At 51.5% G+C, this 15,762-nt stretch overlaps 1 protein-coding gene across 1 annotated transcript in view; it reads right to left on the bottom strand.

Annotated features, from left to right (window-relative positions):
- Positions 1-15,762, bottom strand: part of SLCO2A1 (solute carrier organic anion transporter family member 2A1) — a 94,933-nt gene that overhangs the window by 23,683 nt on the left and 55,488 nt on the right. The window contains exon 4 of the mRNA XM_052636455.1: positions 651-878. Within this exon, the coding sequence (XP_052492415.1) occupies positions 651-878 (228 nt within the window). The remainder of the gene's footprint in view (positions 1-650; positions 879-15,762) is intronic.

The raw sequence follows: 15,762 nt of genomic DNA, 5'->3' as shown, positions 1-15,762 counted from the left end.
CTGGGCTCTGAGGATGCTTAGTGTGGCTTGTTCTAAGGGAAGAAGTTGGTCATCGGCTCTCTATTTTGGGCTTCCCTGGTGGCTCAGACGGTAAAGCATCTGTCTGCAACGTAGGAGACCCGGGTTCGATCCCTGGGTCGGGAAGATCCCCTGGAGAAGGAAATGGCAGCCCGCTCCAGTACTCTTGCCTGGAAAATCCCATGGATGGAGGAGCCTGGTGGGCTACAGTCCATGGGGTCGCAGAGTCGGACACGACTGAGCGATGTCACTTTCACTTTATCTATTTTGCATGTTTTTCTATGAGGCCAACTTGTCCTGTGGATGGCTCAGAAGACACGTGTGCTGGCCGGTGCCTGGTCTGGAAGGCAGCGGTACTGCTCTTGACCAGTACCTTGACCAGATACTTGACCACGTACTGCTGGTCAAGGAGCTGCCCCGTTCCTGGCCCGGGACCAAGGGGTCATGCAGATCCTCTCGGGGACTCCCACGGCCCCAGCGCACAGAGACCGTGAGCCCCGTCCTGCTGGTGAAAAGCTGGGGCCTGGGCTGGGACTCAAACAAGGTGCGTCAGGTCCCCAGACCTCTGTATGCCTTGGCTGTGCCACGTGAGGACCCGCCCCCACCCCAAGCCCTCTCCAAGCCTGACTCACAGATGTACAGGGGCGAGTTGTTGGGCTCCGAGAAGTCATCCACGTAGGAGATCCCAAATGGCTGGATGGGCACCGTGCCGATGCCTGCCAGTAGCTGGGCGATCACCATCAGGCCCCACATACTGCTGGTCTCCTTCCGAGAGTCCTGGGGGCTGCCGTGGCACTTGCTGGGGGGCAGGCCCTGCCAGGCTTTCTGACAGAGCTCGGTCTGGAGGTGGCTGCTGTTCCCTGCAACAAGAGAGCACACACTCATCATCGCCACCCTGGTGTCCTGCTGCAGCCTCTAAACCCGGCCTTTCTCCCAGGCCTTCTTGGAGTGGCTCTAGAAACAACAGTGAGAGGAGGGGAGAGGCGGGCTTCCTGCTCTAAGGGGACCTAGCCCTCATTGGGTGGGAGAGGCATCTTCCTCTTCTGGGGGACCATTCTTTCCCCTCTCTGGGTACTGGCAGGGGGGTGGTGTTAGTAACACGAAGCTTCTGCCCTGGAGGCAAGGCCATCCAGCGGGGAAATGGGGAGCCAAGATCAACATCCAGGCTTGTGGGCCTTCGGTGCCCCTGTGGGCAGCCTCAGGCTCAGGCCCCCAAGGTGTGTTTTCTCTTTAGCAGGACAGAGGTCATTCTATCCCACCAGAAGACAGTGTCACCTCCAGCCTGGAAGGCTCCCAGGGGTCATGACTCCCAGAATTCTCCCTCTTGGATAAGCCACACATTGGGTCACAGTAGGGAGCCCTATTGCCAGAGGCCTTGAACGTGCTATCCAGTCTGGCCAAGGATCAAGAATTTGGGATGCTAAAGGGACTTTGACACCCACTGGTTCAAACCTCCTGTTCCAGATAGGGGGTGAGGCTGCACCTACTATGAGGGCCCCAGAGGCCCCAGTGTGGCCTGCGGGCACCAGTGCCCATGGCTTTGGGGACGTGGCCAGGCTGGCCTGCCGTTCCCATGCTGCTGTTTCCAATTTGGCCCACACTAAACAGACAGCACTGCCAGCTCTCCAAGGCCTTGAGGGCTCCTTTCCATGAGATGCCTTCTTTCTCAGCCTTGAAGAGGCCAATGGAAACCACTAACATCCCTGATCCTGCTCCATGGGGTTCAGCTTCACTCTCATTTCTGGTCCTTTCAGAGAGAACAGAGCTCTGAGCTGGGTGGACCTCAGAGTCCTGTGGAGAGGAAACTTGAGGGTTGTGGACAAGATCTGTCCATCCTCCTCGACTCTGCCTGGTGCTGTTGAGCTCAGGGCTGCTCTGGGCTGTGGGGCTGGGGAGGGGTCTGCCCTCCTCATCTCATCTCCCCTCCTCCTCACCAGACACACATGCTTCATCCAGCCAGGCCTCCCCATCTCCCTTCCTCTTCACTGGAGTTTGTGTTGAACACGTGTGAAAACTGCTGGCTTGGGGGTCCCCTCATCAATCAGCGAGGCCTGCTCAGTAAAAGCGAAGGGGGCCAAGAAGTCGTCTGGTCAAGGTCATCCAGGCCTGACAGTAGCTGCGTGCAAGGAAGCTCTGTGCACCCAGGCCAGCGCCCAGCCCCTTTGGTTAGTGTCCCTCCATCCACCCATTATCCCGCCTTTCAGTGCAGGGTATGGGGTTTGGGTAGAGTGGTCCAACCACGAGGGTAAGTGGGAGACAGACTCTTAGAGGGATGTAGTTTTGCTAACATGGGAAGGAAGCTATAACATCTTGTAGATTCAAGAAATACCTAGTAGTTTGGAGAAGAATATGATCCCTAATTTATAAAACGTATGTGCTCTGATTGAATATGCACAGAAAAAACTGGAAGACCATGGCTGTCCCAGGGTGACGAGATTGTGGCATCTTTGCATGTGCGTGTGTTTGCCTCGGTGTACTTTCTAATTTTTCTATAAGGAACACATGATGCTTTTGGAATAAAGCAACAGTAAAAACTTCTCAATTAAAAATATTTTTCATAAAAAATATATAGCCAAAATTTAACAATTGTTCCCACTTCTTATTTCTTGGTTCCAGAGCTGTTGCCCTGGGCCTACAGAGGTATGCATCACACCATGGCCAAGTTTCTCTGACACCCATCTTCCCCGAGGCCTCTCCTTGGTGGAGCGCTGGGCTTTTCTCTGACTTACATGCTCTACTGTAGAGACCCAAATTCCAGCACCAGAGTTTTTAAACTTTCATTTACTGAACAAGCAGAGACTGCCAAGGCTGTGACGTACTTTGTGTCCTGCTTAGAGGTTACTGGCCCATCCAAGTGGCTGCTTTGGGGCAGAGCTGGCATCTGAACCCATGTGTGCCTGATTCAAAGTCCTTAATGAAATCAAGTCTGAAATGGCAGCTCTGAAAAGATCCAACACAGGTTTTGCAGGGATGGGGGAGGCAGGTCTGGGGTGATTCCTCTGCTCCTCCCTGGTTACATTCAAACACATGAGCCCTCTGATCTCTGTAGGTGGCTGGGAACCTCCTCCCAGAGAGAGGTATCCCGGGAAGGGCTGGCTGCTGGGAGTTCTGCTGAAATCCGAGACAAAGAGACAAAACAAGCAGAGTATAAGGAGTGAAGAAATTGGTTTTGGTGAAATTAGCCAAACACAGAAAGACAAATACTGTATGATCTCACTATACATGGAATCAAAACTAGTCAAATACATAGAAGCAGAGAGGAGAATCGTGGTTGCCAGGGACCAGGGGAAAGGGAAAGGGGAGGCGATGGTGAAGAGGAAGAAGTTTCAGTTCTGTCAGAGAAGTTCTAGAGATCTGCTAGATGGCATAGTGCCTATAGATAACAATACCACATTGCAGACTCAACATTTCCTTACAGGGTAGATCTTAAGTGTTCTTCACACACACACACAATAATAATTATTATTATTAAAGGAAACTTGGGGACATGATGGATATGCTTTGACGGTGATGACAATTTCATGGGTGTATGCTTTAACTCATTAAGTTTTATATATTAATATGTACAGCATTTTACGTGTCAATCACATCTCAATAAAGGCATTTTTTTAAAGAAAGAAAAATTGATTTTAGCCCTAGGTAGCTGTGTGATCTTAAGCAAGTTTCTGACCCTCTCTGAGCTTCAATTTCCCTCTAGGCAGAGACCATAATGTGACTAGATAGGGACAGCTCCTGTGGGTCACTAAAGGGCTAGAAGGCACTAGTTTCAGAAGGGAGCACACATGAAAAGTCAGACCCGCTGGTCAGCCAGCATGGCTGACGGCTGTGGCGGCCCCCTTGTAGGAAGGCTGGTATGACCCAGCGGTGCTACAAGGCCTGACTCTCACTTTAGTCTGGAAGCACAAAACTGTGAAATGCTCCTGCTGAGAAGGAGGAAAGCCCTTCACTGCACTCAGGAACCCTGTCACCAACACTGCCCCATGTCCAGCACTCAGAACCAGAGGTGCAGTGCTGGCAGACTCATGCCCATCCCCAGGAGGAGACCCAGCTGGCCATGGGCAGGCAAGACCCATAGATGTTGGAATGGCAGGATTGGGGGCCTGGGACCTAGGTCCTAGTCCTGAATCTGACTCCCTACATCTGTGACCTTGACTTTGAAAGACCTCAGAGGATTCCAGGGATGGGGCCACACACTGCAGAGCTCACAGCTCACTCTGGGCCCTCAATGTGGCAGCCACTGGGACACCCCAGCTGATGAGCATTTACACATGGTGGGCTGTGCTAGTCTTCAAAAAAAGACCCCACTACCCTTCTCAAGACCATCTGGACAGGTTCAGGAATGAGGCCAGAGCAGGCCGCCTGACCTGGGCCGCCTGCTAACCCAGCTGGCCAGGTGCAGCTCTGTGGCCACTCAGCCAGCACACACGCCCTGCTCACCGCCCTCTGCCAATTTTGAGCTGACGCATGTCTAAAGGACTGATAAATTAAAAAAGCTGCCGCCAAGTTCTCAAATGGGCATTTGTTCTCAGAAGATTCAAATGAATTTCAAGTAGATTTTGTATGAGGAAATGAGCGAAGTTTGGAGTTCCCTAAAACCATGCAAATATGCTTGCAAATATGCTTGGCTAAGCTGCCTGTCCCTGTCTAGGTGTGACAAAAGCTCCCTCTTGGTGTTGTCTCATCAGCTATGGGGTGGCAGGACCAGGCCTCCCTTTTGCGCTAGGTGGCAAATGACCACCTAGGGAAGCATGGCCCCTGTCCCCAATGCAGCCACTGAGGGACCACGCCCAGGCCTGTCAGCCTCAGTGGACGATGCCTGCCTCAGGCTTGGCTGTTCAGTTTCCTGGTCAGGAGAGACTGGGGGCAGGCCCTCTGCTGGTGTGACTGAGACAAGCCCAAGAGCTGCCATTCCGAAGCCTCTGACTGCTGACAGACACTCATCATCAAAGAAGCAACCACAATATCGTCAAAATATTGGTCAAATAAAAATCCCATTGAAATACCACTTGCCGCCCTTCGAAAAAACAGAAAACAAATGCTGGGCATTGCTGGTGAGAATATAAAATAGTGCAGTCACTGTGGCAAATAGTATAGTTCTTCAAAAAGTTAAAAATTGAACTACCATATTATCCAGCATTTACACTTTGGGTAAATACTATTTCACCAAAATACCACTCTGGGTATTTGCCGCAAAGAAATCAAAGCTGGGACTTGAACAGATATTTGCACACCAGTGTTCATAGCAAGATTATCCACAATAGCCAAAAGGGGGAAACGACGCAAATGTCCATCAACGGATGAATGGATAAACATAATGTAACACACACATACAATGGGATAATACTGAGCCTTATACACACGCTCCATTACAAAATGAATGACCCTTGAAGAAGCCTGACACAAAACTACAAATACTGCATAATTCCATTTACATGAGGACCCTAGAATAGATAAATTCATAGAGACAGAAAGCAGAATGGTGGCTGCCAGACAGGGGCTGGGAGGAGGAGGAAAAGGGAGTTAGTGTTTAAGGAGCACAGTTTCCATTGGGAAAGATGCAAACGTTCTGGAGTTGGATGGTAAGAATGGTTGTACAACTGCATGAAAGTGTTTAATGCCCCGAACTGGACACATTAAAATGGCAAATTTTATGTTATGTATGCTGCTGCTGCTGCTGCTGCTGCTAAGTCGTGTCAGCCGTGTCCGACACTGTGCGACCCCATAGATGGCAGCCCACCAGGCTCCTCCGTCCCTGGGATTCTCCAGGCAAGAGCACTGGAGTGGGTTGCCATTTCCTTCTCCAATGCATGAAAGTGAAGTCGCTCAGTCGTGTTCGACTCCTAGCAACCCCATGGACTGCAGCGCACCAGGCTCCTCCGTCCATGGGATTTTCCAGGCAAGAGTACTGGAGTGGGGTGCCATTGCCTTCTCCAATGTTATGTATAGTTAACCACAATAAAAAAATACAGCCTGGTATCCACTGAGTTGGGCTGCCAGGTAGCACTAACAGTAAAGAACCCATCTGCCAATGCAGGAGACGTAAGAGATGTGGGTAGGATCCCTGGGTCGGGAATATTCCCTGGAGGAGGGCACAGCAACCCACTCCAGTATTCTTGCCTGAAGAATCCCAGGGACAGAGGAGCCTGGCGGGCTACAGTCCATGGGGTCACAAAGAGTCGGACACAACTGAGGCAACTAGCATGCACACTCACACGCACTGAGTTAGAAAGGAAAGTGTACCAGCGAGCATGTGGGGGAGGCGCCAAACCCAGGCTCTCTGGGGAGAGGATTTGGGAAGGATTCCTGGAGGCCATGGGCTCTGCACTGAGAAGACTCAATAGGAACAGACAGAAGGGAAGAGCGCAGAGGTTTAGTGGAGTCAGTGTGCAAACACCACTACGGTGAGGCCTGGCCAGCCCTAGAGGGCTGCTGTGTCCCATGAAGGGGCCTGGATTACATCCTAATGAGAACCCAGAGGGTCTTGATCATGAAGGGGAGATTAACCAATGTTCAAGACTCATATGTAAATAGAGGAATCGACCCAGCCAAGAGCTACTTGAATGGTAAAACAGATGAGGCTGTGTGCTACGTGAGAGGCAGGCAGGGGTTGCTGGTCCAATCCACAGCTGTGAGCACAGGATTGCTCAGCCCAGGGCAGGTGTGCAGCAGATACACAAGGCCAGGCTGGCTGTATGGGAGCAGGAGCCTGAGAAACAAAGGCCAGAGAAAAAGTGCGTCTTTTGAGAGTTCTTGTTCTTAATTTTGCTGATTCTTATTATTTGACTAAAGTCACATTCATTAGAACATTGTTGCTGGAAGAATTATTTTTCTGTGAGCCATTTAACAGTGATCAAAGCTCAAAAAAATGTTGACTGGCTTATTAAGCCTTTACATAGCATGTTGCACGGTGCACCAAGGCCACAAAAATCCTCAGGAAATTTCACCTAATGAAGTGTCCAGGGGGCAAAATTCTCTGGGGATCTTTTAACTGTTTTACATTAATTTTTAGAATGTTAGATTATCTGTCAGAAACTGCCTTTATTAAACATGCTCATTTTCCAAAATAATCAATTGGCCCCAGTGAAATCCAACTCTATTGAGTTCCTCTTGGACTATTCTGCACTCCAAATTGATTCAAGGTCTCCCAACAAACTTTCTTTTCCTTATGCCAGCCCTAAATGGGGCCAACCCACCCTGACCAGGCTCTGACACAGGTGAAAGGGAACGAGAAGTTCCTCCACCTGGAAGCACCACCCTCAGGAAGGGAAGTGGCAGCTGTCTGTCCTGAGGGCAGGGTGCCCTGGACCCAGGTAGAGTAGGGTGTGGTGGTGGGTGAGACCACTGCTTCCTGACTTATTGTGGAGAAGGTATTTGCATCAAAGACAGAATGTGGGCCTTCCAAGAACCCATGTCTGGGCCTCCCTGCAGTGGGCAGCCATGGCCAGCTCACTCTGGTGAGGACAGTCTTCTAGAAGTTAAAACATTAGGCTCTTCTCTTAAAAACAAGACAGTGATGGAGTGAAAAGACATTGTACCAGGATCCTTTGGCAGAAATGGGGGCCTCAACTTTCTGCAGCCCATCCCCTCCTCCTCCCTGGAGCGAATTCAGGAGCTCAGCCCATGTGAAGAAGAAAGAGCAGCCTTTCTCTGTTTCTCGGGCATGCCAGCAAAGGCCAGGCACCCAGTCCTCTCCACTGACTTACAGAACCTCATTGCCCTCCTCCTCCTCAGACCTGCCTACCATCAGATCCTGTGATAAGGTCAGAGAAAAGCCCACCAATTCCAGCCACAGTCTCAGGGGCTGCCTGACTCTGCCTTGAGGGGCCTGGGAAAGGGAAGGAGGGAGGTGTGTTCATTAGCTGACTGTCAGTCTATTTCCCATCTTCCCTGAGGCCCACTTCTGGAAGGCTCAAGCTTATCAGAGCACATTCTTCTTCCCATAAAATACCAGAGATCTAGCTGTGCCAGTTATCACAGGGCTGCGAGATGCTAACTAGAAACAGGCTGGGACCTCTCCCCGCCTTCAGCCATCCCCGTACCAGCCCAGCTGCATGCCAGTCAATCCTCTGACTCATCCCACAATTTACATACATAGAATTTCAGCTCTAATTTCTGAACGGCTCCTCCAGTTTGGAAAGAAGGGACGCAGTAACAGGAAGGGCTGCCTTCCTAGAGCAGGACCCACAGAGATGGGCAGATCTGGGCAGACTAAGGTCTGGCCTCTTCACTGGTCAAGGACACACAGTCCAAGTGTGGCCAGGCTGAGGCAGTAGGCTACCAAGGGTCTAAATAAGGATCTCTGCACAAAAATCCAGCACTGGGGCTATGAGAGGATGCTAGAAGGTTTGAGCAACACAGGAAGGCCGTGGCAGCAGTGGGCTTTCCTTTGACTAATCTTTCTTGTCATTCTAGTAGAGAAAAGAGAGAATTCTTGCCAGGAAACAGGAGGGCAGCACCTTGAGAGCTACCCATTACCTCCCCATTCAGAAGGGGGCACTGCTGGTGGGTGAGTAGGGCCAAAGGAGGAGGAGGTTAGCAAGACCTCAGAAGCAGCCCATAAGAGTACAACAGAGAAAGGCAGTGGTGCTTCCGGAGAGTTTCCTGGAAGTACACCCAATGTGCCAAGCCTCGCTGGGCTATCAGCAAGCTCCTGGAACCTCATTCAGAATGTTCCACTCTGAAGGACCTATTTCCTCATCCTCCTAAATTCAGCTACTCAACAGTTCTTCTTGAAACTCTGGCAACACCCACCAGGAGGCCTGGAACAGGCTGTCCCAAACTCATGATGGAGATCTCCAAGTCATTTATAAAGTGACCTATTTGCAGAGCAGAAGTGGTTGGGTTCCTTGTCAATCCATCATGCCCCTGTGACAACACGTGTTCTTTTCCAACTAGACTAAGCCTCCCCTTTAGACAACAATTCCTATGGGCACCTGCCTTCTGACTTTCATTTTGGGAATCTAAGAGAACATGTTCTTCTGCACCAGCAGAAACAAACAGAGTTGGGGTTGACAGCCAGAGTCACATGCCTGAGCAGTGTAAGGAATCACATTTTGAAATCAGACAGACCAGGTTCAAATGGGAATTCTCAGAACCTTAGTCTCTTCATCTCTGAAACAGATATAGATACTAACATCAACTTTGTAATAGTCTTATTCAGATTAAAACTAACAACAGTAACAAAACCTGGGATACGGTGATTACACAATAACATCAATTTTCATTCAAAGTTTCAAGCCAGAAACTTTGAGAAATTCAGACAGATGAGAGAGATGTCAGGACTCTTGAGACAGGCATTGTTGCCTGGGGTTTTAAGACTTGGGAACTGGGTCCAGAAACTAGAAACAAGTAAGATCGGTGCTGGTTACTAAAAATGAATGGATATAATAAAGGAGTTGAGGGCAAGTGGGTTGCTTGCAAGGATTCACATCCATGCAGGACAAGAGTGAGCTTAGGGGAGTGGAAGAAGAGGGTTCCTTTGCTCTGTTCTCAAGACTGGGTTTCCAAGGCTGAGACGGAGGCTGGACACCCTTTCCCACATAGCTTTCCGGTACTAAAGGGGCCATGGGGGAAGGCCTGCTTGTGCTGAGAAGGTCATGTGACCAGCGAGGTCGGTGTGAGAGGGCCAGTCCACTAAGTACAGGGTAATGCTGCAGACAAAGGGCGTGCCTCCAGCCTGCCACCCCCGCCCCTGCACCCCCGCCCCTGCACCCCCGCCCCTGCACCCCCGCCCGTGCACCCCCGCCCCTGCACCCCCGCCCCTGCACCCCCACCCCTGCACCCCCGCCCCTGCACCCCCACCCCTGCAACCCCGCCCCTGCACCCCCGCCCCTGCACCCCCACCCCTGCACCCCCGCCCCTGCACCCCCGCCCCTGCACCCCCGCCTGCTCCTGAGGAACTGCCACCAGACCAAGGAAAGAGGAACTGCCTGGCTCATCTTGTCATCAAAACTGTTTCTTAGTGGATAGGAAGGAAAAAAGACACACCTGAAAGAACAGGAGGGAGGCCCAGAGCCATTTAATTTTAGTATTCAAAGAGAAGGCGTGCTTAATTTGCACACTCCCAATTGGGAGTGAAGCTGAATTATTGTTCACAGATTTATTAACAGGCTGATGAGGAGCAATTTGAAGGGGGAAAAAATGGGATTAGCTGAGCCAACATGAGTTAATCAAGAGCCAGTCATGCCAAACCAACCTCATTTCCTTTGTTAATGGGGCTCCCAGACCGGCAGGAAGCCGTAACAGTGTTACTTGACTGGAGGAAGCCTTTTGACCAAGCCAGTCATGATATCCTGACTGATATCCAGACCAGATGCAGACGCGTGGCTGAGCATCCTCTGGGGAGAACATCTCAAAGCGTGCTCCGCGCAGGTGCCGACGGGCCAGGGTGACCTGGAAGACGGTGGCTCTCAGGTCCATTGTGCAACTCAGCCCTGGGCACGGCTGAGAACAGCTGACATATTTGTGAACGATGTGAATGGCCTGAGGCTGGTATCATTGTTTAATAAGACAGTCCAAAGGCTGAACATTCCAAATTAAGACCAAGGTTATGAGGAGGGGCTCCAACCAAAGGGACTGAATCTAAGGGAGTCCATGGGGCTGCTATACCAAAGGGTCACATGGGCAGCTTACAAACAGCAGAATGGTTTCTCACAGTTCTGGATGCAGCAAGCCCCAAATCAGGGTGCCAGCATGCTGGGGTTCTGATGGGAGCTGGACTGCTGACTTCCTGTTGCATCCTCACCGGGCTGAAAGAGCCAGCCAGCTCTCTAGCCTCTTCCACAGAGGCATGGACCCCACCAGGGGGCTCCACCTCCATGAACTCCCTGCCTCCAAATACCTGACTGCCCTTGGCTGCTTCCCCCTTTGGATCTCTGAGCCTTACTTACATCCCCTGACGGAGGCCAATCCAAGCTCTGGGTCCTGCAGTCCTTTTGTTCCCTTAGAGAAAGAGCTCCTCCCTGTGTCCCCTGGGGGTCCTCAGAGGCGGCCTCGATGGTTTCTTCAAACCATAGTGCTTTGCAGGACAGAGCCTGGCACCCTGCTTCTGTGGGGCCATCCCCCTGACAGTTTTCCCGGGGTGACCACAGCCTCTGGAATAGTAACCAGTCTTCCTTTCCAGTCTGAGTGTGGACTCTCCTCAGGAAACCCACCTCCCTGCCTTGGGTGGGCCCAAGACAGTCCACAGCGGGTCCCCAAGAGGCCCTCTTCCCAGAGGAGCCAGGACGCAGGGTGCAGCCTGGCTCATAGGCGCCCCTCCCCTCCCCTCCAGACCCGAGCAGGCCTACACCCCCAGCCTCATTCCTAAGCAAGGAAAGTGATGAACAAACTTCCAGGGGAGGCAGAGTGACACTCAGGTCTCTCCTGGGGCCTGCACTGGAAACCCAGAGAACAAGGGTTGTGACTCTGCCACCCAGCAGAGGCGAGCACTCTCGGGCCAGCTGCCGGGGCTATGTCTCGGAGAGGCCCATTCTCTGCGGCCCCAGCCCTTTTCCTGGCCATCCCCTGACAGGCAACACAGCAGCCTGGTGTTTTCTGTCTTGTCTCCACACACATTTCTCGTCCTTCCTATACTGTGTATTGAAAATGTGTTCCACATCAAGTCTCATTAGCTTCGCTGTGCTCATCTGTTCAGGAATATTTTCCTCTCAGTTGACTTAATAACACTCATGTGTTTTGTGACTTCCCCCCTTTCCCCTCGTTGTTTTCTCTTCCTTTTCAGGGTAAATAGGTCCAAAGGGCCAGGCTGCGCGACCATACACCCACTCACCCCTGCATCACACACACTGACATTTCTATAAGCGTAGGACCCCAACTCCTGCCGGGCTGCTCCCCCACGTCCATCCCTGCCTGCACCTCCACACTCGCAAGAACCCCACCCTCTCCACACCTCTGGTACACACCCACACCGCCCCCCATCACATATACACTTCTTCCCTCATGCACCCACCTCCTCCACGTACAGCCACCTCACCACCACAGAGAACGGCCTCCCTCACACACACTCCCATACACCCCCCAAACACATTCCTTCCCCACTGTGTCCCTCTCACCCCGTGGCAGACGCTGCCCCTGCAGCAGCCCTGAGCTCAGGTCCCTGAGCAGTTCCCTCGGTGCAAGGACCCTGCATGGCTCTGGGGTTCAGTGCCACGGGATCTGCTCTGGGGCTGAGCATCCTCCAGTGAAGAAGGGGCTCAGTCACTCAGGGGCCTGAGGCTCCCGTCCCCAGGCCTTCCCACCACCCTCCTGCCACTTTTGATGAACAAGCGTGGGTGAAGGGCTGGCAAATTCACAAATAGAGGACTACAGAGCAACTCTTCCCTTTCTTTTCTTGACCGCTCCAAAAATACCATGGACTCCCCCGACCCCACTGTTCCCACAGGAAAGCCCCTCCCGTGTGCATCCATTGTCTGCGAGGAGCTGACTTCCCTCTGGCCTTGGCTCAGGACCTCTCCCAGGTTCCACCTACTCCTCCCAGACACTGGTTTCCGAAGACCCTTCTTCTGTCTCCCGGGGAAAATGGTCTCCTGTTGGCCTGTCTCCCACCTATCCCAACTTCTCCACGCATTCCAGAAGTGGTCTTAGAGGCTTTGGCTCGGTGGCTAGTCTTTTCTCTAAAGGCGCCAGGCATATTTCCGGACCCCACTGACATTTAGAAAATCTAAACACTCAAAAACGTCTGCATGGCCTTTTTAGAATTAGCAATTAGTTGTTAAAGGTCTCTGTGATTCCCACAATGGCTCCATCTCTAATTTGTTTTTCCCAAAACACTTTTCATTTCCCATGTCCATTTCTGGAGCAGCTCTGCTCCAAAGGGAAAGAATCAGCAGGCAACACATGATAACAGGTCCAGGGGTCACTGCTGATGAGTAAGAGATTTCAAATACCACATCAAGGGCAGGCAAAGAGAAATGTGCTGAACAGCTACTGTGGGCCAAGCACTTTACCTACACAATTTAATTTTACTTTTGCCCTTAGAACATGCTGAAAAGTGGAGAAATTATTGTTCCCACTTTACAGATTAAGAAACTGAGGCTCAGAAAGGTGAACAGCAGCTCGCTTGAGGAGACTTAGTACCCACATGGCTTAGCTGGGATTTGAAAGTCTCTGTTCTCTCTCCCCATTACCAGGTACCTCCAACTTAAGGGTCTAGGAACGAATCAGAACAGCAGCCTAAGCTTGAGTAAAGAGAAATCTTATGGCCTCACATGTGAAGGTGTGGCAAGGACTATGCCCAGGCAGGGCCGTGCTCCAGCTAGAGCAGAGGACAGATGGCATGGTGAGGACCAGGGAGAAGCAGCAGTCAGATATCGCAAGGACGCCCAGCCTGTTGGCTAGGAGCTGTCAGACACTCCATAGAAAGCAGGCGCTTCCTCATTTGGAACCCTAGTTTACCCAGCATAATACATGTGTTGTCCCCACCACCACTGGTTATAAACGCCACCACTGAATGGTTGCTGCACGTGCCAGCCACTGGGCTAAACTTAGAGCACACATCCTTCAGTCCTTGCAGCCGGGCGAGGGAGGCTCCATTTTATACAGGGAAGTAATGAGACTCAGCTGTGAAGGAAGTGGCCCACGGCCATGCTGTTAAGGGGTCTCAAAGCCCAGCTTCGGACACAGGATTGTCCAGATGCATGTCACCCTTCAGGGTGGTGCATTTAATGAAATTCATTTGTTGTTGATGACTCGCATAGTTCAAAACTGAAGTTCCCATAGGAATACATTTAAAGAATCATACTTCAAATTTTTCCCATGAAGTGAAACTTTATAAATATTTTTGTTTGCACATATTAGCAGAGTACATGCCCTCGCTGCACTGGCACCCACAGCCTCAGCTAGGTCCCACAGTGTGGCTCCTGGGCCAGAGTCCTCCTTAGCCCGAGCCTCTGGCAACATGAAGACGCCCTGAAGGTAGCCCAGCCCTGAGCACTTCCAGCTGCTGCTCTGATCCCAGCCAGCACCAGGGGGACTGTGTCCTATTGTTGCAAATAGAATCGACACAAACAAAAACACAAGGCCCTCACTCTCTTGGCCAGCAGTTCCTTTCTGCGGGCTGAAAGGCAAGTCTTGTTCTTTCCTCTCTCCCTGGAGGTGAGCTAAAAGCTGGAGTGTTTGCCTAGGAGCAGGGAGGATGGTGGTGGAAAGGACCCGAGCCACCCGACCATACCTAACAAGGGGCAGAGGGGCTGCTTTCAGAGCCCCGCCCGTCTCCACACACCCTTGCTGGTGGCTGTTCTGTGCAGAGCCAATGCCCTTGGTATGTGGCCCAGGCTAGGGGAGGCCAGGGGAGCCCGCCCTAGGCTAGGCAGGCCACCATGTGGCGCCTGGCAGGATGCCGTCCCCGCAGCCAGGCCCCAGTGCCTGGGGCTCCCCTGCTGATTTCATTACCCCACTCTTCTTGCTGATGGGGAAGGGCTGGGACCTTGCATTGGAGCGGGCATGGCACAAGGCTTTCCGAAGTGGCCAGCAAATCCTGATTCTCCTTCAGAGCTGGCCTCAGATCCTTTGTCTAGATCAAGGAGGGGGAAAGAGCTTAGACCCCTAGGCTTGGGTCGGTCTTCCTCTTGGGCCTACTTGAAGCAAGACTCAGGCTTAAATAGTCCAAACAGATCCAAGGCCACAATGAATGTATAAGAAACAATTAGTTCACTGGTGACTACCCTGGAGGTGGGGAAAAGAGTCCCACGGCCAGAACTCAACTAACATTTCATCATTAGACGTGGCTGCTCCTGTTTTACGTTTTTTCCATTCCAGCTCTCTGCCTCCCCACTGCAGGTCTCACAACCCACCTCCCCACTGCAGGTCTCACAACCCACCTCCCCACTGCAGGTCTCACAACCCACCTCCCCACTGCAGGTCTCACAACCCACCTCCCCACTGCAGGTCTCACAACCCACCTCCCCACTGCAGGTCTCACAACCCACCTCCCCACTGCAGGTCTCACAACCCACCTCCCCACTGCAGGTCTCACAACCCACCTCCCCACTGCAGGTCTCACAGTCGACCTCCCTACTGTAGGTCTCACAATCTACAAGGGATTCCCTCCTGGCATGCAGAGTGATTCATCTCTTGGACCCAATCTGCACATATGACTAACAATAAGCCTGGTATTTAAGCAAACAGCAATCAGTTATCCCTTCAGCGCACCCCTCGGTGGCCCATCTATCCTCAGACATGCTCAATTCCAATACAGTGGACCAAGGATGAGTACTTAGGGACTGGGCCTCTCACTGGCTGCTCCTCACAAAACCATTGCCACGTACCACATCCCTTAAAACAAGTGCAAATTTATCCCAAGCCAGTACATTATCACACAGTTAGCTCCAAAGCAGTGGCATTCCCAGGATACCAAGTAAATGCAAATATAAAGCCACTCTTGGGGCAATTTCCTACCTAGACCACAAAAAATGTCCACAGGGGGAAGAATTCCCACTATCAATGACCCCGCCATGAAACATTATGTAACAGAAAGAAAACACTCCACCATGAACAAGAACAAGCGGACACAGAATGTGGGAGGATTAGCATTCTAAAAATCTGTGCTAATAAAACAATCAGAAAGGGATTATAGAAATAAATACACTTAAAATAACTGATGAAACTAAAATGAAAATATAAATCATAAGGGATTATCAAGAAACCATGAAAACAGGGCAGGTAATTTGGAAAACTATTTGAAAGTTATACTAGAGAATGTACTTCAGGAAAAACGAAGTTAAATCCATAAGGGTGGGTGAAGTG

The sequence above is a fragment of the Budorcas taxicolor genome, chromosome 1 (assembly GCF_023091745.1).
Source record: "Budorcas taxicolor isolate Tak-1 chromosome 1, Takin1.1, whole genome shotgun sequence".
NCBI lineage: Eukaryota > Metazoa > Chordata > Mammalia > Artiodactyla > Bovidae > Budorcas > Budorcas taxicolor.
The sequence above is the reverse complement of the archived record's forward strand: the minus strand, read 5'-3'. Positions and strand labels throughout refer to the sequence as shown.